The 21,994-nt window shown below is 42.6% G+C and overlaps 1 protein-coding gene across 1 annotated transcript in view; it reads left to right on the top strand.

Moving 5' to 3' along the window:
* The window catches only part of LOC117352352 (receptor-type tyrosine-protein phosphatase beta-like), a 450,002-nt gene extending 428,800 nt beyond the window's left edge, over positions 1-21,202 (top strand). The window contains exons 36-40 of the mRNA XM_033928784.1: positions 2,610-2,744; positions 8,009-8,128; positions 10,747-10,907; positions 14,607-14,742; positions 20,134-21,202. Coding sequence (XP_033784675.1) covers positions 2,610-2,744; positions 8,009-8,128; positions 10,747-10,907; positions 14,607-14,742; positions 20,134-20,286 — 705 coding nt within the window. The 3' untranslated portion in view covers positions 20,287-21,202. The remainder of the gene's footprint in view (positions 1-2,609; positions 2,745-8,008; positions 8,129-10,746; positions 10,908-14,606; positions 14,743-20,133) is intronic.
* The last annotated feature ends 792 nt before the right edge of the window (positions 21,203-21,994 follow it).

Here is a 21,994-nt window from a genome sequence, read left to right as displayed (position 1 = left end):
GAGACGGGTGCAGAGAGGTGAAAACCTGCGCCGTGCCTGAGAGACCTCCGCCGAATAGTCCTGAAAGCAGAGAATCGGCTTGTTGTCATACGAGAGCTTCTTGCCCTGCCGCAATGCACGCAGGACCTCCATCTTGTGATGATAATTCAGGATACGGCAGATGACCACTCGAGGTCTGTCAGCATTCTCTCTCCGCTGCCCCAAGTGATGTGCCCTCTCCACCCTGAGGGGGCCCGAAGAAGATGGTAAAGACAAAGACTCAGGCAACCAGCGTTCCAATAACGCCCCCAGCTCCACATCTCGCACCGATTCAGGCAGGCCAACAAACCGAAGATTATTACGGCGGGACCTATTCTCCAGGTCATCCACCTTGGCACGCAACGCCGCCAACGCTGTAGTGTGGGCTGACTGCTCCTGGGCAAGCTGCTGGACGTGATCCTCAGCCGCACTCACCTCTGATGTAAGGGAGGCAAAGCGCTGGTCCAACGTGTCCAGTTTATCTAGGATGCGCTGGAGTTTGTCCCCCAGAGAGCTCTCCAGGGCAGCCTGAACCTCTGCTGTGACAGCGGTAACCCAGGAGGAGTGAGGAGCCTCCGGCGATGGGGGCGCCCCGAGATCCGCCATCTTGGCCTCAGGCAGCCTACTCCGCTCCCGATCCTTCCGGACTGCCTTGGCCGCCATGGTGACCCCCCCTAGGCTCCCAAATCCAGCCACACCACCAAGAAACGTCCCAGCACCAGGAGGAAACCAGGCCCAGAAGCAGTCCTGCAGTGGAAAAGCACGCTGTGCGCCGGCGGGTAGTGTCTCAGCCACGCGCCTCCCGCGGCGCCACGTGACCGCCGGGAACCCCGGGACCAAAACAGCAGGGCCGCCCAGCAAATCGGGGCTGGATCGCGCCGCTCCTCTAACTAGCTCCCCAGCACAAGGAGATCACCGCACCCGAGACCGGCCTGCATATAAGGAGCCCCACCGCTTCAGTGAGCAGAGACTCAGCCGTTCCCTGGCGGCGGCGCCACATGGCCTCCGGCCGTCCCGCGACCGCAACAGCAGGGCAGCGACGAAAAGAACAAAAAAACGGCTCGAGTCTCACCGCGCCTCCCACACACTTCTCAGAGCCGCGGGAGACCCGAACCAGGAGGAGGAAGGCAGGTAAAGTGCCGCGCCGAAGTCGGGTGCAACGGAGCTGTAGAAACACGCTGTCTACAGCTCCATGTTTCCGCCGGAAGTCACCCCTTCCTGTCTTTAGTGCCCCCAGTGCCTCCTTCCCATGTCTTTAGTGCCCCAGTGCCTCCTTCCTATGTCCTTAGTGCCCCTTCCTGTCTTTAGTGCCCCCAGTGCCTCCTTCCCATGTCTTTAGTGCCCCTTTCTGTCTTTAGTGCCCCTAGTGCCTCCTTCCTATGTCCCTCTCACTGCCTTCCACACTTTGTCCCACCCCCACCCCCAAATCCTGCCTGCCTACCTTTCTCCCTCCCTAGCCAAAGCCAGCCTGCTGCCTCCCTGCCGCTCAAAAAAAAAAAAGCCTCCTTCCTTTTCCCCTGCTCTTACCGCCATGCTCTTGCTGCAGCTACTATAGCCGACAGGAAGTCTTTCCGACTCAATTCTGAAGTCGGAGAGGACGTTCTGGGCCAGCCAGGCAGCGACGTCGGCTTTAGTAGCTGCAGCATAAGCATGGCAGTAAGAGCAGGGGAAAAGGAAGGAGGCTTTTTTTTTGTGCGGACTGGCAGAAATTAAACCGATGGTAAGGAGGGAGGGAGATGGCGGGGACCGCGTGATCCTTGATTGCCTCACTGCGGGGACAAGTCCATTCACCGCTCCACGGGGCGGTGAATGGCCTTGTCCCCGACCCACAGAGGCCACTATTTTTTCTTCCCCGTTTCGGCGGGTTACCTGCGGCTAAATGCGGCTAGCCGCGGGTAACCCACCACCGTGTCATTCTCTATGTGCAGACAGTGGTGTAGTAAGGGTAGGAGGCACCTGTGTTGGCGTCTCCATGTGCCCTCCCCCCTGTACCTCTTTAAATCTTCGCCAGCATGAGCTGCTTCGCTGTCCTGCTGCTTGCGCTGGCATTGGCTTTCCCTTCGATATCACTTCCTGGCCCCACGACCAGGAAGTGTTTTCTAAGGGAAGTCAGGCTGGGGAAGTTTAAAACAACATGGGGTCCATTAACGAATTTTGTTAACTCTGATTAGTTGTATAATGCCTTTATGTCCTATTTGCTTTTCACACACATCCAGGTATTATTTGTATTATTTTTTGATCGAATGTAGTGCTGTTCATGATATTAATTGTATGTAAAATTTATTGCACTTTGTACTCGAATTGAAAATCAATAAAGAATTTTTTTTTTAAAATGTACGTGGGGAGGGAACATGGCATCGGGGGGGATGGCAGAAAGTGCTGGTGCCCCCACCAAAGTGGCACCCGATGCGGTCCATTTCCCCCCCCCCCCCTTACTACACCAATGCGCACAGATCTCTCTCATGGATATTCATTGTGCATGTGTTGAAAATCTGACCTGCCTGTGGACCAGAATTGAGTAGCCCTGCTCTGTGGATTGCCCAAGGCACAAGACATAACACATTTATGTTTATGCTTCTTTTCCTTTCTAGGGATATAACTCAAAGAAAGAGTTTATTGCAGCTCAGGGGCCCTTGCCTAACACTGTACCAGACTTCTGGCGTATGGTCTGGGAGAAGAATGTGTTTGTTATTGTTATGTTGACAAAGTGCATTGAACAAGGCAAAGTAAGTGGTGAATAAACTGCAGTATACACAGAAATAGTAATAATAATATGTTATTTTTAATATACTGTCAGATACCCAAAAAAAAACAACAAGCTCAAGACAGTGTATAATTCAAAAGAATCACACAACAGATCACACTTTCTTAAAATAATTGAGATCATAAGAACATAATAACAAGTTTCCAAAAGTAGTTCCCAAAATGTAACGGTCCATCTAGCCCTCAAGGTTCCATCCTCAAGGTGGCCAATTCAAATCGCTAGTACCCGCAAAAACAAAAAACTAGTAACATTCTAGAACCCCAAAGAGTAGCAACATTCCATGCTACCGATCTAGGGCAAGCAGTGGTTTGCCCCATGTCTGTCTCAATAACAGACTATGGACTTTTCCTCCAGGAAATTGTCTAAACCTTTTTTTAAAACCAGCTATGTTAATCACTCGTACCACAACTTCTGGCAATGCATTCCAGATCTTAACTATTCTCCGAGTGAAAAAATAGTTCCTCCTATTGCTTTTTAAAGTATTTCCCTGTAACTTCGAGTGTCTGTAATTTTTTACTTCAATCATATCTCCCCTCAGCCATCTCTTTTCCAAGCTGAAGAGTCCTAACCTCTTTAGTCTTTTGTCATACAAGAGGAGTTCCATCCCCTTTATCATCTTGGTCGCTCTTCTTTGAAAATGTTCTAATTCCACTATAGCTTTCTTGAGATAAGGAGACCAGAATTGATTGCAATACTCAAGGTGAGGTTGCACCATGGAGCAACAGAAAGGCATTATATCATTCTTAGTCTTATTAACCAACCTTTTTGTAATAATTCCTAACATCTTGTTTGCTTTTTTGGCTGCCGCTTCACATTGGATGGAAGGTTTCATTGTATTGTGTATAATGACATCCAGATCTTTTTCTTGGGTGCTAGTCCCTAAGGTGGGCCATAACATCGGGAACTATGATTTGGGTTATTCTTCCCAGTCCACATTAAATTTCATCTGCCATTTGAACGCCCAGTCTTCCAATTTCCTAAGGTCCGCCTACAATTTTTCATAATCTGCATGCATTTTAAGAACTTTGAACAGTTTAGGAACTTATGAAAATGCTATAATGTAAGCCATAGCATGGTTAAAATTCATAAATGCACACATGTGAATGAGTAACATTTATTTTTAAATGAAGCTTAAATATGTGCATGGTAAAGAGCACCCTCATGTTATTTACCGTGGGTTTAACACCAAATGTTTAACATGTGTTCAGTTTTTAGTAGGCCTTCTGACTAAAATGGACTGTTAGCAAAGTACCCCATGAACGCCTACTATGGAAACTGAAGAACCATGGGGTGGAAGGAGACGTACATAGATGGATCAAGAATTGGTTGGCGGGTAGAAAGCAAAGGGTAGGAGTGAAGGGCCACTACTCTGACTGAAGGAGGGTCACGAGTGGTGTTCCGCAGGGGTTGGTACTCGGACCACTGCTGTTCAATGTATTTATAAATGATCTAGAAGCAGGGACGAAGTGCGAAGTAATAAAATTCGCAGACGACACTAAACTATTTAGTGGAGTTGGGACAAGAGAGGATTGTGAAGACTTACAAAGGGACCTGCACAAACTAGAAGAGTGGGTAACGAAATGGCAGATGAAGTTTAATGTAGAGAAATGTAAAGTCTTGCATGTAGGAAACAGAAACCCAAAGTTTTGCGAGTAACCCGGTTTGCGAGTGTTTTGCAAGATGAGCAAAACATTCTCGCAAAACTTGTCTCGCAAACTGAGTATTGACTCAATTTGCGAGCACCCACCCCGAGAACCGGCATCGCTCCCCCCCGCTCACAAAGGCCCCCCCACCTGATAAACTTTAACTCGGCGAGAGGGAGAATTAGAAGGGCGTGAGCATGCGCAGATGCACGCTCAAAGCCGGCAGAGGCAGGAAGAAGATCTTCAAGCAGCACCAGCACAACCTGTAGGCTGCATGCCGGTGCCAGACGGGGGGGGGGGGGGGGGGGGGGGGTGTGAGTTAAAGTTGTGCCGGTTCGCGCGGGGGATGTCGATTCGAGCGGGAGGGAGCGATGCCGGTTCTCGTGCCGGTGCCAGACGGGGGTGGTGAGTTCAGGTTGGTCGGGCAGGAGGTGCTGGTTTGCGCGGGGGGGGGGCCTTGCGAGCAGGGGGGAGCAGCACCGCTGGCTTCGGGGGGGGTGGGAACGTATCAAAGCGAGTTTCCATTATTTCCTATGGGGAAACTCACTTCATATACGAGTATTTTGGTTTTTGAGCATGCTTCTGGAACGAATTATGCTCGTAAACCAAGGTTCCTCTGTACAGCTATACGATGGGAGGGCTGGTAATGGGTGAAAGTACCCTAGAAAAGGACTTAGGGGTAATAGTGGACAAGACAATGAAGCTGTCAGCGTGCAGCGGTCTCTAAGAAGGTGAATAGAATGCTAGGTATTATCAAGAAAGGTATTGCAACCAGAATGAAAGAAGTTATCCTGCTGTTGTATCGGGCAATGATGCGCCTGCATCGGGAGTACTACGTCCAATATTGTTCGCCGTACCTTAAGAAGGATATGGCGTTACTCGAGAGGGTTCAGAAAAGAGCAACCTTTCATATGCTGAAAGACGAGAAACTGGGGCTCTTTTCCCTGGAAAAGCGGAGGCGTAGAGGGGACATGATAGAGACTTACAAGATCATGAAGGGCATAGAGAAAACTACAAGAACGAGAGGGCATTTGGAAAAATTAAGAGGAGACAAATTCAGAACCAGTGCTAGGAAGTTCTTCTTCACCCAAAGGGTGGTGGACACCTGGAATGCGCTTCCAGAGAGTGTGATAGGACAGAGTACGGTATTGGAGTTCAAGAAGGGATTGGATGATTTCCTGAAGGAAAAGGGATAGAAGAGTATAGATACAGGATTACTATACAGGTCCTAAACCTAATGGGCCACCGCGTGAGCAGACTGCTGGGCATGATGGACCTCTGATCTGACACAGCAGAGGCACTACTTATGTTCTTATGTAACTTTCTCCTTTAAAATCCCCATAAAGAATGTGTTGATACCTTCTTGGCATCAACAGTCTCCTCCCGACCCCTTTTTTCCCTACAGCTGTGACAGAGAACCCTCTGGGGGTGTCTCCTCCCAGTATTCCTTACCACCAGCTCTCCAATTTACTGGTGATTAGTTTGTTTTCAAGGATTTCTTGAATAGCAAGGTTTTTATTTCTTTTCTGAAAGTTTTGTAGTCTACAAAACTTTCAGAAAAGACTACAAAACTTTCAGAAAAGAAATAAAAACCTTGCTATTCAAGAAATCCTTGAAAACAAACTAATCACCACAGGAATCATCTCAATACCCTGAAGCAACCTGCTCTACTCTATAACTCCTCTGGAAATGTCCAGATAACTTCCTATGTAATCCGGTTTGAACTGCAAGGTAATGGCGGAATAGAAATCACTAATGTAATGTAATTATAATAATGGCAAAATTTTCTCCAGAGCACTACTCTTTTCCTTCCATATCCACGGTGGTTAGGGGCAGAGCCGGCCCACAAATATTAAAAAACTGCAAATAATATTCGGGCCAGTTCTGCCCCTAACCCCTGCTTTTTTAAGCCCTTAAGCCCCCCCTTAAGCCTTACCTGGTGGTCTAGCGGGTTTTCGGGCAGGAGCAATCTTCCCATGCTCCTGTCCCATGCAGATCACTCACAGGAAATGGCTGCCCTGAGCTCCTGTCATCTCTCGAGACTACGACGTGAGCTCAAGGCAGCCATTTCTGTGAGCGATCTGCACAGGGCAGGAGCATGGGAAGATTGCTCCTGCCCGAAAACCCGCTAGACCACCAGGTAAGGCTTAAGGGGGGGCTTACAGGGCTTAAAATAGCCCGAAAAGTGAAAATGATTTTTTTGGGCTTAAAATCGAGAATAATCGAAACCGTAGATACAGAAACCGCAAATATGGAGGGGGAAGTGTACTCTCTACTCTCCTTTTCTTCCTAAGGGTGCAGTAATAGTATCACTTCTATTACCAAGATCCCTTAGTCATATTTCTACTGGGATGGGCACTTAACCATTCTGGAGGTGCCAGCTTTGCTAGAAAGAGCCACCCTGCTGGCCCAGCTACTGAACTCTGAATGATGCGCTGCATAAATTGTTTCACTATGTATCAAGTGGTGAAGAAAAGATGTATGTGTCAGAGAGGTGGGGAGGTAAATGAGTCTTTAGGACAGGGGTTCTCAACCTATTCTTTGAGACATATCCAACTAATTAGGTTTTCAGGATATCTATAATGAATGCAAAAGGCATATGAGAGGTTTGCATATAATAAAGACAGTGTATGCAAATTTACAGTATTTGCTGGCATATAGGACACAGCAGCGTATGAGACACCCCCCCTTTTTTATACACATTTTTAAGAAAAAAAAATAATTTTCTATATTTTTTCATGAATTTCCATAATGATTTACTGTACTAATTTTGTAGTTATTTATGACTACAAAAAATGTATCTAGGGAACTCTGTAGATAGGTACCTTTAAATCTTCATCCTCAAAACCCAGAAATTCATTTCCAGAGCTAAATGAAGAATTACTTGAAGCCTCTTCTTCAGAAACTGAGTCCGAGAGAGAGCAGAAATGTGACATGCGTGTACAGTGCATACTTGTGAGACCTCGCAGCGTCCAAGAGAGAGCAGAAACAACGTGACACGCGTGTAGAAGGCGTACTTGTGAGACCTCGCAGCGTCCAAGAGAGAGCAGAAACAACGTGACACGCGTGTAGAAGGCGTACTTGTGAGACCTCACAGCGTCCGAGAGAGCAGAAACAATGTGACGCGCGTGTAGAGGGCGTACTTGTGAGACTTCACAGAGTCTGAGAGAGAGCAGAAACAACGTGATGCACGTGTAGAGAGCGTACTTGTGAGACCTCACAGCATCCAAGAGAGAGCAGAAGCAAAGTGATGCATCCCATAGTTTAAGCGTATTTTGAGGGGAAAAAGTGTGTCCTATATGCCGGCAAATACAGTATCTCATGCCTATTCATTATGAATATCCTGAAGCATGACTGGCTAGGTATGTCCCAAGAACTGTGTTGAGAACCTCTGCTTTAGGAGCTACATCACTATAGTGGAGGGAAGTGCTCTTTAGTAGAGTACCTCACAGATAGATCTACTCCGACCTATTCTGTTTCAATTTTGCATATTGAACATCAGTGACCAAACTTGTCATTAAAACTCATTTGTAGTTTATTATTTGTAGTTTATATATGTGACTCCTCTTATGTGTGTTTTTAGTCAAAGTGCAATGAATACTGGCCCACCAAAGAATCCAGAATGTATGGTAACATATTTGTAGCAATTACCTCAGAAATCATCCTTCCAGACTGGACAATCAGAGACTTCTCAGTAAAAAATGTAAGTATTACAACATTTTTCAAATAGTTTGTTAAACATATGACATTTACATTTTATGTGGTGGTGAGAGTCCTTTTTTAAAATCTTCCTCTTGTAACTTTGAGAGGTTGTAGTTACAAATACATAGTTACAAGAACAAGTAGGTCATCATTGGCTCTTCATTTTGTCCCTTCATTGAAGAGTGGCCAAGTGCTATTCTGTGGAGTATTTCCTCCCTTTTAGTTGCTTCTTTGTTTACAAAAGAGCCCAGGAGATTGAAATCCTTTACAAGCTCAAAATCTTCATCATTTTCCATGTTCATGATCTTCGTCTTGTTTATGTTCAGTTCTAATCCAGTGTTATGACTTTCTGCTTTGACTTTTTTCAGTAGATGCAGCATGTTTTCTTTGCTGCTAGTGATGAGCATTGTATCATCTGCATAGCACAGGTTGTTTATATTTCGGCCACCAACTTTGAAACCAACACTCTTCTTCTAGAATTGCTGTACTGAAGATGGTTTCACCATATAGGTTAAACAGATAAAGATTACTGTAACATAGTTTATCTAGGAATTCCTAAGTATTTGCTTAAACATTTGCAGAACTCAGCTGTTCGGTTAATTTATAAACTAAGAAAATCAGATAGAATTACACCACCATATATAGCTTTACACTGGTTGCCAGTCGAAGCCAGAGTAATGTTTAAGTTATGCTGTTTGGTGTTTAAAATATATTTTTTTTAAATATCAATACATTTTTATTGAAAAAATAACAAACAAAAACCAACCAAGGTCACAATCAGAACCATACATCACAAACATTGATCACAGTAGAAATACATTATCCAATACCTTCCATATTCCCACCAAATAACCCCCAACCCATGTCAATTCACCGTACATCCCATAATATGCCCCCCCTCACAATACAATACTCAAACCCCCCCCAAATCTCCCCCTACCTTCCAACCCCAAACCAGCACCCCAACTCCTAGTCCAAAAGAAATCAGCCAGTATCCCCCAACCCCTGCCTAAAATCCACCAATCATCAACCCCTTATTGTGCCAAAAATCAAATCCCAATCCCTATGATACATATCAAAATAGCCATGCTGTTTAGCTGTTTCCATATGAAGTAAAGAACTTACCCGGTCCTTCCATTCCCCTTCCGAAGGTACCTGAGTCTGTTTCCAATAAAAAGCTACTAAACATTTGGCAGCAGAAAGACCCACACGGAGTAATTTCCTATGCCACCAGACATCTCTCAAATTGGTAAGTCCCAACAAACAAGTCTGTGGAGTAAGCGAAACCCTCTCCCCCAACCAAACTGTCAAACAGCTAGTAATCATACCCAATATGGTTGAACCTTAATACAATCCCACCAAACATGATAAAAGGTACCTCCCCCTCCCCACATCTCCAATGGTGTTTAAAATATTGTGTGGTTTGACTCCCTATATATGAACAATTTAATTTGCAGGCCATTGGTTGGACAATATTATAATGTCCATATACTTTAACTTTACAATTCCCCAGTTTAATAGGAATTGTATCTAAAAGACTGTATGCCATCTCCTTTCCTTACCAGGGCGCTTCTGTGTAGTCTATCTTGCCAATTCAAATATGATCTATAGTAATGTTTACGAACTTTAAAAAAAAGTGCTCAATGGCATGAGTGGCGCTTGCATGACATTAGCATTCGGCGCAGATGCCGGACTGTCTATATCTGCTTGGGTGTCTAGGCCAGTGGTTCCCAACCCTGTCCTGGAGGAACACCAGGCCAATTCCTAATGAATATGCATGAAGCAAATTTGCATGCCTATCACTTCCATCATATGCAAATCTCTCTCATGCATATTCATTAGGGCTAGCCTGAAAACCCAATTGGCCTGGTGTTCCTCCAGGACAGGGTTGGGAATCACTGGTCTAGACTATGTACATCTGATGTGCAAATTGACAGCGATTCATCGTCAAGCTCTCACCCCTTACCATAAAGTATGGGACCGTTTTATAGCTTGGAGGGATAAGATTAAGGGTTAACGCCTTTTCGAGTGACTTTGTGTTAAGACTTGGGATGGATAGGTGGGGAGAGTGGCTGGGGGGGAGGTGATGTTGGGGAGAGGAGATGTTGGGGGTCATAGGACAGAGTAATGTAGTGTTTATATTGTTATATTTTTGCTGGTTGCGAAAGCTGATTTGTACGTAACTTTGTTGAAAAATTTAATAAATACATATTTTAAAAATCTTTAAAACTTTCTTGTTTCATAAATTCAATCTTAATAGTTAATGATTGGGATAATATCTTGTTCTATGTATACATCCTAGTTCAAGAGTGTCAAAGTCCCTCCTCGAGGGCCGCAATCCAGTTGGGTTTTCAGGATTTCCCCCAATGAATATGCATGAGATCTATTTGAATGCACTGCTTTCATTGTATACTAATAGATCTCATGCATATTCATTGGGGGAAATTCTGAAAACGCAAGGATTGCGGCCCTCGAGGAGGGACTTTGATACACCTGTCCTAGTTAATGAATCCTGTTCTTTGTATGTAATCCACTTTGAACTATTTGTTGGCAATAGTGGAATATAAATGATTTTAACTGTAAGAATGTTTTGGATGTTTATTTGAAATTATTTTTCAGAGAAGGGTAAATGATACTCGCCCAGTGCGCCAGTTCCACTTTACCGCTTGGCCTGATCATGGTGTTCCAGAGACATCAGATATTCTCATTAATTTTAGATGCCTGGTTCGGGAACACATTAAGCATTGTCCCTCAAATTCCCCTATTCTGGTGCATTGCAGGTACAAAGATAAATTTCATTGTTTTTATATTGCTTGCAATTTTAAAACCCTATCTTGGCATGACAACTTGAATTCAAATGCCGTGTCTGTGTCTGCTTCCCCACTAGGAAGCTGTTCCATTCATCCGCCACCCTTACTTGCTTCCCTCATTCCAGAGCCATCTTTCACCTGAAAGAGGTCTGCTTGTATCTTGTAGATATTTAAGTGTCTCCATCGTATTTCCTTTCTCCTTCTTTCTTCCAAAGTGTACATGTTTTTGGGAATGTGTTGCATGACATGTTAGAAAAAAGGTCAACTCATAGGTTGCTATGTAGAACATTTGCCACTAGTTTTCTCCTCTTTGAGGCTTCCAAAGCCATGCTATAAGGAAGATTGGCTTTAGCTCTCACCTTTTATTCAGTTGTAGCTTGAGTTGAATTATATACAGGTACGGTAGGTATTTTTCAGCCCCCAGAGTGCTTACAATCTAAAAGGTAATTCTATAACTAAGCCCCTGCAGTTATTCGCCCATTGCATGTGTAAAATGCAGTTAAAAAGTTAGTGCATAAGTGCCTGAAGTGCTTTTCTATAAGGGTGTGCTTGTGTTATAGTGCGTTAACTATATGGGGGTAGTATACAAGTAGGCGGGACATGGGCAATGCTACTACTTACACACACCCTTACCACATTTGGGCACTTAACATTTACATCAGATCTGTGGCCGATGCAACTGCCAATGCCCAAAAGTTAGCTGTGCCAGTGCCGAGCTATACTGCATGCCTTTTATAATTTATGTATTTCTTCCACTAGATGCCTTCAGTTGTTGTCTTTTAAATAACTTGTACTGTTTGTATCTTATTCAATTATTGTGAACCGCTTAGAACTCTCGGGTATGGCGGTATATAAAAATAAATTTATTAGTAGTAGTAGTAGTAGTATTCTCTAACAGAATTTGGGCAACTAGATTCCCATTAAAGAGTAAGTCAGGGGTCCTCAAATCCAGTCCTTGAGGTCCACAACCCAGCCTCAAATCCAGTCCTTGAGGTCCACAACCCAGCCTGGTTTTCAGGATTTCCCTTTGTTGATAAAGCTTCACTGGCTCCCAGTTCACTTTAGGATCCAGTTTAACTGCACAAGCATAATCTTCAAGCTTCTCTAAGGAATATTTGATCCTTTTGTCCCCTTATGTTGGATTACCCTTAGACTTTGCCATTTGATAAACACACAAAGATATAAGTTAGCCTTCCTTTCCTTTAAGGGAATTAAATCTGCTGGGAAGCTCAGTTGATCTTTTGTTTTCAAGTTTTTAGAGATCTGGAATGAACTTCCTGATTCCATTAGGCTCTTAGACCAGCTGCAATTATGTCGTAAATTCCTGAAAACTTTGTTGTTCTCACAATTTTTAAATGGTTTAACTACAGCCTCAAGGAAATGATAATATTATAGTTATTTTTCTTATGCTTTTCTTATGTACTTTAGTTTTTAATTAGTTCTTCCTTCTCTTATGTTTTCCACTATGTACTCTAGTCCTAATTATATGTGAACAGAGTCGAGCTCCACTGGGAGATGACCCGGTATATAAACCAAAGATTAGATTAGATTATGAGACCTGTTTGCCTTCGCTGCTCCTACTGCATTCAAATAGATCTCGTAGATATGTATTGTGGAAATCCTGAAAACCAGGCTGGGTTGTGGACCTCGAGGACTGGATTTGAGGTCCCTTGGAACAGGCTGTCACCACACAGCATTGAAGTGCCTAAAAGGAAGCATCCAGTTATAAAATTGCTGAGATTACTAAACTGGGCTTCTCTGTTCTCAGCTGAGGCCCTAATGCTAAACTACTCTTCTATGCAGAAGAAGGGCCTTCATTTACAGTTGCCTGGGGTTGTTTGCCATTGATTTATATCTGCCTTAATTTCCTTTACTTCAGTCGTGGCAGTAACCCCCTTTGGCTGGGGGCTGTGCATTGGGTGCTTCCATTCTGAGCAAAACTGTGTAATAGGTTCCGTCACCAACCATTCTGAGCAAAACTGTATAATAGGTTCTGTCCCCAACCATTCTGAGCAAAACTGTGTAATTGGTTCCGTCCCCAACCATTCTGAGCAAAACTGTATAATTGGTTCCGACCCAACCATTCTGAGCAAAACTGTGTAATTGGTTCCGTCCCCAACCATTCTGAGCAAAACTGTGTAATTGGTTCTGTCCCCAACCATTCTGAGCAAAACTGTGTAATAGGTTCTGTCCCCCATCATTCTGAGCAAAACTGTGTAATTGGTTCCGTCCCCAACCATTCTGAGCAAAACTGTGTAATTGGTTCCGTCCCCAACCATTCTGAGCAAAACTGTGTAATAGGTTCTGTCCCCCATCATTCTGAGCAAAACTGTGTAATAGGTTCCGTCCCCAACCATTCTGAGCAAAACTGTGTAATAGGTTCCGTCCCCAACCATTCTGAGCAAAACTGTATAATTGGTTCCGTCCCCAACCATTCTGAGCAAAACTGTGTAATAGGTTCCGTCCCCAACCATTCTGAGCAAAACTGTATAATTGGTTCCGTCCCCAACCATTCTGAGCAAAACTGTGTAATAGGTTCTGTCCCCAACCATTCTGAGCAAAACTGTATAATAGGTTCCGTCCCCAACCATTCTGAGCAAAACTGTATAATAGGTTCCGTCCCCAACCATTCTGAGTAAAACTGTATAATTGGTTCCGTCCCCAACCATTCTGAGCAAAACTGTATAATTGGTTCCGTCCCCAACCATTCTGAGCAAAACTGTATAATAGGTTCCGTCCCCAACCATTCTGAGCAAAACTGTATAATAGGTTCCGTCCCCAACCATTCTGAGCAAAACTGTATAATTGGTTCCGTCCCCAACCATTCTGAGCAAAACTGTATAATTGGTTCCGTCCCCAACCATTCTGAGCAAAACTGTATAATAGGTTCCGTCCCCAACCATTCTGAGCAAAACTGTATAATAGGTTCCGTCCCCAACCATTCTGAGCAAAACTGTGTAATAGGTTCCGTCCCCAACCATTCTGAGCAAAACTGTGTAATTGGTTCCGTTCCCAACCATTCTGAGCAAAACTGTATAATTGGTTCCGTTCCCAACCATTCTGAGCAAAACTGTATAATTGGTTCCGTCCCCAACCATTCTGAGCAAAACTGTATAATTGGTTCCGACCCAACCATTCTGAGCAAAACTGTGTAATTGGTTCCGTCCCTAACCATTCTGAGCAAAACTGTGTAATAGGTTCCGTCCCCAACCATTCTGAGCAAAACTGTATAATTGGTTCCGTCCCCAACCATTCTGAGCAAAACTGTATAATTGGTTCCGTCCCCAACCATTCTGAGCAAAACTGTATAATTGGTTCCGTCCCCAACCATTCTGAGCAAAACTGTATAATTGGTTCCGACCCAACCATTCTGAGCAAAACTGTGTAATAGGTTCCGTCCCCAACCATTCTGAGCAAAACTGTGTAATTGGTTCTGTCCCCAACCATTCTGAGCAAAACTGTATAATTGGTTCCGTCCCCAACCATTCTGAGCAAAACTGTGTAATTGGTTCCATCCCCAACCATTCTGAGCAAAACTGTGTAATTGGTTCCGTCCCCAACCATTCTGAGCAAAACTGTGTAATTGGTTCCGTCCCCAACCATTCTGAGCAAAACTGTGTAATAGGTTCCATGTTTTTGAAATAATTAATGCATATTTATCTTCTATAGTGCTGGAGTTGGCAGGACAGGCACGTTCATTGCCATTGATCACATGATCTATCAAATTGAGTTAGAAAATAGTGTTGATGTGCTTGGAATAGTTCATGATCTCCGAATGCATCGTGCATTAATGGTGCAAACAGAGGTAAGGGTTATATTAAGTTCCCTTCAGTAAACACAATAGCTTGGACTGAATGTGATTTAAGAGGCATGCTTGCTCAAGTGTGCTAAGCAGCTAGAGTGGGCCCACGGCAACAGTTAAGCACATGTTAAAAATAAAAACCAAACCAGTGGCTAAAATTCCCACTCTAACTTCATAGCACATTAGAGGGTGAGAACTCTAATTCAAAAGGGCCTGGGATAGGCACGTGGGATCTCTCGGAAAGACATAATGGTTACTGTGGATTGGGCAGACTGGATGGGCCATTTAGCCTTTATCTGCCGTCATGTTTCTATGTTTCTAACTGGGTGGGTTATGACTGGAGATAGGGCATGGACAGTATTTACTCTTAGCACCCAATAAGTTAGCATGCTCTGTCACTGCTGCAAATAGCACAGATACATTTAAGCCCTACTCAAGAGAAGGCATTGCGTGTATCTTTGTTATGGGCATGACAATAAAGTGCATACAGTGCTTAGAAAAAAAGCAACTGAATCCAGATCATGCCCTTCTTATCCCCCCCAACTCCTCAAGCTACCACCTGGCACTTACTACAATGGTGGTACAGGAGCGGTTCCTAGATGCTTATGCTGCATTGCCACCTGGGTTCAAAATGGCAACTCTGACTATTCGCAGTAATCTTACAGTATTTGCCAAATAAGGAGTGCTATTGACCCCGCCCCCCCACTAGGAGTCTAAGCCGCTATTTTGAATCTGGGCAGGAGCATCTGGGAATCACTGCTGTCTTGCCATTTTACCACTAGGAGAATCGATGGGGAAAACTAAGAACACAATGTTTTTTGTTTGTTTTTTCATGTTGTGTGCTATGCTGAATGCATCTTGTAGTCTGGTAGTGCTTTCATTGCACATAACTACCAGATTCCATATATGGTACCCAAAGTTGGGCATATTGCCAAGATGTATGCACAAATGAATTGGATAACAAGCTCTTAACCATCAATAATTGAGTGCCAACAACTAATTATTGATAATTGGCAGGCATTAAAATTCATGCATGCATCTGGCTGCATGCTGTCCTATAAAGCATGGTTCCTAATCCATGGGCATGTCAGAGGCATTCCGAAAACTTGTGCACATAGTTATAGAATACTGCCTTGGCGTACCTAATTTGGACGCCAGCATTTACACCAGGTTTCAGCAGGCATAAGTCTGGTGGCTGAAGACAGGTGTGGGAATCAACACTGCTTACTATTTTCTGAGGGTTCTTCAAAAAGTTTCCACATTTTCATATTTTCACGGGAAATGGTTGGGGCAGAAGAAGGCAAGAGGGCGTGTCATAGAATGTCATGCAACTAGTCAGGCAAGCCGCCTCACCTTGCAGGTAGTGATGTAATTTGCTTTTGAGATATTTAATAAATAGTGTTAAAAAAATAAAAGTACGGAAACTTTTTGTAGATCCCTCGTAGAATAGCCAACTTTTACATCAATGCACCCCCCCCTCCATGATCCAGGAGCTCATACTTTATCTTGATCGAAATCCTGAATCCCAAATTCACAATCTCTCCCTCCCCAAACACAGAGGGGAAGGAAGAGAGATGCCAGAATGAGATTTTGGCACCCTTTATCATCGGTGCCCTGGACCAGGGCTTCACCTGGTCCATAAATTGAGCCTCAGAGTCTACCCTTGCAGTAAATGCAGGACAGATACTGGCATGCCCCCAGCATTTACCACTCAGGCTTTGTACTTACTGCATACAGACCCCCTTAGTTTACAAAAACATTCATGGTACTATGTATTGTGTGTTTGTGTATTATATTTGAACGCATGTACATTTCCTAGATACATGCTATGAACTATTAAGATGTGTATTTGAGCCTATTTTGACTCGTCTCAACTCTAAAAGTGAATGTCTAATAAAATGAGAAGAACTGTATATTGGTAATCACATGCTGGGGATATCTCAGAACGCTACTCTGATAATTTATGTCAGTGTAGCAGCACTCCTCACTGACTTCACCCAGTACATGAAATGAGTTTAAATTCAAATTACTTTTTATATCATTTTTTTGAGATAATTTATAAATATTCTTTATACAAAAATTTTTCCATTCATTTTCATTTTTTCATTTCTCATTTGTTGATTAATTCATTCATTCCATTTTTTCATATATTTGAACTAAACAGAGCACTTAACTTATATGGCTCTTTATTCAGCTGTTAATGTACCGCCTCCCATCGACGCGTTTCCGATCTTCATCAGGACGGGGCAAGTACTAACTCAGAATCATAAACAACAAACATGTTCCATATTAGTTCAAGATACATCCATGCAGTTAATAATATATATAACAGTTCTACTGACCTAATGGCTTACACCATCACCTTCCTTACGTGGGCATCATGGTAGTTAAAAATGGCCACGGCGTTCTTCACAAACTACTTATACCCCTCCCCTCATCTGACGTCATCCAAAGTTCGGACCATCTCATACATACTATTCAACTTAATTGAAACACATACTAACACATTCATACAAAGCTATATGAAAATACAAAAGTTAAACCACCATAGAGTTCTGACACAGTTAGTCTGCTAACAACATCCAATCGCTTGTTTTATTAAGCCCTTGAGGCTTCATACTATCTAATTCATATATCCATCTCAGTTCTTTTAAATTTAAGATCAGCTCATCTTTAGCCACTTTATACATGGCTGCTTTAGAAAAACAATATTTATATGAATCCCATCATTACCAACACATTAGATTATGGAAGAGGTTCCTTGATGATGTGTTCTTTATTTGGACTTCGACTAAAGAGTCCTTAGATGAGTTCATAGTATGATTAAACCAGATCAATGAGCACATTCATTTTACTGCCAACATAGAGTATTCTGAAATATAGTTTCTAGACATCAGAATAATAAAACAGCAGAGTTGGCTGATTACCACCATTTATCACAAATCTACGTTCCGAAATAGCTTTCTAAGGTTTCATAGTTTTCATCCATATAAACTGAAAGCGAGTTTACCTATTAGCCAGTTCCTAAGATTACGCAGAATCTGTCATTCTTTAGATGAATTCAAGAAACAGGCACGTATTATGAAAAAACGATTTCAACAGAGAGGGTATCCCCATTCAAACATATGTCAGGCGTATTTGAGAGCTAAATACGCCCACCACCCTCTGTTGCTTCAGTATCAACAAAAGTCTAATTCTGAGTACACCTTCACTTTCGTCCAACAGTACTCTCTCCTTGCCTCTAAGATTGGGCAAGTAGTGTGCAAACATTGGCATATCGTCAGACTAATAGACGAGTCCATTGGAGAGCCCCCTATTTTAGCTTATAAAAGATCTAAAAATATAGGTGAGCATTTAAATTCGACATATTCAATACAGACAGAAAGGAGCTCTGGCTCTCATAGTATATGTGGCACTTGCCAATGGTGCCAATATGCTATGGTGGGGGAGAGTTGGAATCACCCAGTAACAGGGAAGAGATACTGGTCTAAACAGGTCACAGACTGCAACTCCTTTAATGTGATTTATGTTATACAGTGCCCTTGCCCAAAACTCTATGTGGGTCGCACCACTCGCTCTGTTAAAGATCGACTCACTGAACATAAATCTCGGGTTCACACGCATAATGAAATGGCCCCAATGGTTCGCCACTGGATGCTTTGTAAACATAAAATGAGTGATCTCAAATGGAGAGTTATTGATATGGTAAAAACTGGGTGGGAGGGAGGAAACTATGAGCGGATCTTAAATTTAAAAGAACTGAGATGGATGTATGAATTAGATAGTATGCAGCCTCAAGGGCTTAATGAAACAAGCGACTGGATGTTGTTAGCAGACTAACTGTGTCAGAAATCCTCACGTCCACCAGCTAATGATCAAATCTCCCACTATAATGGTTGTCCTAACCCTTCTCTCCTCAGCAGAAGCCCCTGGAGATACATCCTCAGTGTTAGAGGACATTGCATCTCCTGGAGGGCAGGTTCTGGCTACAGGATTGACTCCTACTTCACAGAGTGATGCTGTTCTTTAAGAAGACCTCCTTCCTCCAAGGCAGCACAAAGTCTGCCAGACTGGAGGTGGGACTTTTGTCCCCTCTATGTACCTCTGTCTCCCTCAGCTCCTCCAAGTCTGCTATTCTAGCCTCAAGAGATCAGACCCTGTTCCCCGAGTGCTAGGAGTTCTTTGCACCAAGCACACACATAAGACCCCTCACCTACTGGGAGATAATTAAACATGTGACACTCAGTGCAAAAGACTGGATAGCCCCTATCTTGCTGCTGGTCTGCTGCCTGCATCTTAATATTGGTGATTTCTTTGTTAAGTTGCTACGGAAGTTGGAATACGGGAGAAGTGGTGATATTCTATTCAATTCATATTTATTTATATTCCGCACTATTCTCATACCAGATTCTAAGAATATAAGAATAGCCTTACTGGGACAGACCAATGGTCCATCAAGCCCAGTAGCTCGTTCTTATGGTGGCCAATCCAGGTCCCTAGTACCTGACCAAAACCCAAGGAATAGCAACATTCCATGCTACCGATTCAGGGCAAGCAGTGGCTTCCCCCATATCTTTCTCAATAACAGACTATGGACTTTTCCTCCAGGAAATTGTCCAAACCTTTCTTAAAACCAGCTACGCTATCCACTCTTACCACAACCTCTGTCAACGCGTTCCAGAGCTTAACTATTCTCTGAGTGAAAAAAATTTCTCCTATTGGTTTTAAAAGTATTTCTCTGTAACTTAGTGTCCCCTAGTCTTTGTAATTTTTGATGAAGAGAAAAATCGATCCACTTGTACCCGTTCTACTCCACTCAGGATTTTGTAGTTTCAAGTTTATTATAAAATTTGATTAATCGCTTATTCCAAATTCTAGGCGATGAACAAATCAATAAAATTACAAAATTGGGGGACAAACATAACTAACAAAAAACTAAATCTTACAAAAACATAATAAAGACTATTTTTAAAAACATAATAAAACATGAGGAAAGACTGGGAAAAGAAATACAATCTAATTAATAGAAAAAAAAACTTCAGTCCTATCTCCCCTCAGCCATCTCTTTTCCAAGGCAGATAAAAAAAAAAAATATTGTGTTCAAACAAAATTTTCGTTTGTTGTCAAAATTGTCTTGCTTAAATCCCTTTTTCCCAGATCATACAGTAGCCCTCAATGCTTACCATTTGTCAGTATGTGGCACACATGCTATTCTGATGGGGGTCAGTACAGCAAAACATGCTGACATCACCTTAGGAGTAAAAAAAAAATCATCATGCAGGATCCTAATGTCTCTCTCTCTTTTTTTTTTTATTGTGACCTGAGTTCTCTAAAAGATATTTTATAGGTCCATGTGGGTTTGACATTGATTTTTGTTTATGTGGTCTATCTCAGAGCCAGTACATCTTCCTGAACCAGTGTGCCTTGGACATTATTAAAGCCAGGAGCGAACCAAAATCCACCCTAGTTTATGAAAACACAGATGCTATGGGAATCTATGAAGATGCCATTCCAAATCTCACTGCGGCAAATGGTTACAGTTTATGACCAGAGAAGAAAACACAGTGTTGTCCTCACTGAACTGACGGATTCATTTTAAGTGCCAGTCTTTGGTTACACAGAAAAGAGATTGCACTGTTTGTGGTTCTAAGTGATTACTTTTCAATGTTTAGCTATTTATGGATATTCTAAAGCCTTAAACGTAGTTTTTCTCTCTGGTTTGTACCTGTTTGTCCCAGGCAACCCTTGCTTGTTCTGCAGACTAAAGGAATGCCTCATGCAAGAGATTCCTTCGTTGTAACACTTAAAACCTCGGGTGTCACTGTGATAACACAGCCATCTTCCTTCTTGCCTAAATCTGAGTGATTCAGGTCGATAAAATTCCCAAGCCCTGCCAAGAGACTTGAACTAGAGTAGACTGGACCATGAGGATGGCCTGGTGTTTGCTGGGGGACAAGGGCTTCCGATTTATTCATAAACAGGGCTAGTTTATAAATAAACACCAAGAACCATCATTTGCAGCTACCCAACAAATTTTGTGGCAATATTTCAAGCTCCCCTTCCCTTCCCTGACACAAGCATATACTTAAACCAAAGCTCCTTCTGTAGCCATAGAATCATAGGGTCTGATTCTTGCTACCAGATATCCAGCCTTCTGCAGTAACCTCCCCTACCCAACTCTTCCATGAGTTGTGAATATTGTCACTGCCTTATCCCCACCCCCAGAAATGAAGTATAACAGAGAAATGTATGGCATGAAGAAGAAAAAATTCCATAAACAGAGCAATTTTTTAAAATGGAGAATTGCAGTACCAGCAAAACTTGACTAGACTCTGCAATTTTTTTCTTTTTAGTATAATTTTTAAGAGGCTGTGCCAAACTTTCTGATCATATATGTATTGTAAGTGTTCAACAAAAAAAAAAAAAAATTACCATGGCTTAGGGGAATGATTATCATCATAATGTAGTTTGAAGGCTGTTAATAGTAGTTATATTTGTCCTGGAATGGAATTAATGGATAGCTGCAAAGACCATGTTTCATAAAAAGAAAGCATGTCTCATCTATTGAAACTTCTTTTCCTGGGAGTAGGTATGCTGACTTACCTGGAAGTTGGTCTTTCAGCTCCATACCTCCCTCCAGTGAGTAAGGAGGGGGCTGGGCCCAGTGAGACCACCAAAAGTCTAAGCACTTTTCAGTTTTAAGATGAACTTTGATGTTTCAGTGGTTCTGTTCCAATAGATAATCTCCTACAGGGGGCAGAAGATCCAAATGAGCTTTTATCCAAAATAATCATCAAAGGTTTCAAATAAGTGCATATCCTAGGTCTCAATGTCGTCTTGCTGGATTTTTAAAGGGTTGCAGGGCTGTATTTGGCCATGATCCAATATGCCAGAGTTAGGACTATGCCAGTAGACAAGTTGACTTGTCAGTCTATATCTTTTTCTAATTACTATTTTTAAAATCATGAATCGGTCAATATCTATATTTTTATACTGAATTTGGTAACTCAAAGGGCTAGAACTATTGGTAAAAAAAATATTTAGCTGTAGAAAATGTTCTGTTTTTATATGTGATTATGACAATTATTTTAAGGTGCAATATGTAATTTACTGAATGTGAAACAGCAGTGCCTCCTAAATTTTGCAAATTTTTATTTTTAAGTGAGTAGGAAGTTGATGGCGGGTATTCATTTTAGACTAAATGAAAACAGTAATATCTGCTGTGGAATAGTGCTGCCTGATTCAGGAAAAAAAA

Source organism: Geotrypetes seraphini, chromosome 19, assembly GCF_902459505.1.
Source record: "Geotrypetes seraphini chromosome 19, aGeoSer1.1, whole genome shotgun sequence".
In the NCBI taxonomy this organism is placed as follows: Eukaryota; Metazoa; Chordata; class Amphibia; order Gymnophiona; family Dermophiidae; genus Geotrypetes; species Geotrypetes seraphini.
Note: the sequence above shows the minus strand (reverse complement) of the source record. Positions and strands in the feature narration are given on the sequence as shown.